The 266-nt window shown below is 69.5% G+C and overlaps 1 protein-coding gene across 1 annotated transcript in view; it reads left to right on the top strand.

Moving 5' to 3' along the window:
• Positions 1 to 266, top strand: part of MED24 (mediator complex subunit 24) — a gene marked incomplete at both ends in the record, with an annotated part of 12,836 nt that overhangs the window by 857 nt on the left and 11,713 nt on the right. The window contains one exon of the mRNA XM_010146246.1: positions 246 to 256. Within this exon, the coding sequence (XP_010144548.1) occupies positions 246 to 256 (11 nt within the window). The remainder of the gene's footprint in view (positions 1 to 245; positions 257 to 266) is intronic.

The following is a 266-nucleotide window of genomic DNA, read 5'->3' as shown; positions in this document are numbered from 1 at the left end:
CCTCGCTCGGCCGTGGCCCTTCGACGGGTGCCTGTGGCTGGCCAAGAGGCTGTGCCAGGCCTGAAGCAGGAGCTGCGGGGCAGTACGCAGACCCTTGGGTTTGCGGAGATGCCCCGACTTCTGCTCACTGCGAGGCCTCAGCGGGGAGCCCCAGGCCTTGGCAGAGCCCCTGTGCTGCTGTGGGCCTTGGAGCCAGCCTGCCTGGCTTCTCAGCGCGTCACCGACCGCCTGCCCTTCCTCCCCAGCCTCTTGGAGCATCGTGGGGC

The sequence above is a fragment of the Buceros rhinoceros genome, unplaced genomic scaffold, assembly GCF_000710305.1.
Source record: "Buceros rhinoceros silvestris isolate BGI_N320 unplaced genomic scaffold, ASM71030v1 scaffold20952, whole genome shotgun sequence".
Classification (NCBI taxonomy): Eukaryota; Metazoa; Chordata; class Aves; order Bucerotiformes; family Bucerotidae; genus Buceros; species Buceros rhinoceros.
This window is presented reverse-complemented; position numbering and strand designations above follow the sequence as displayed.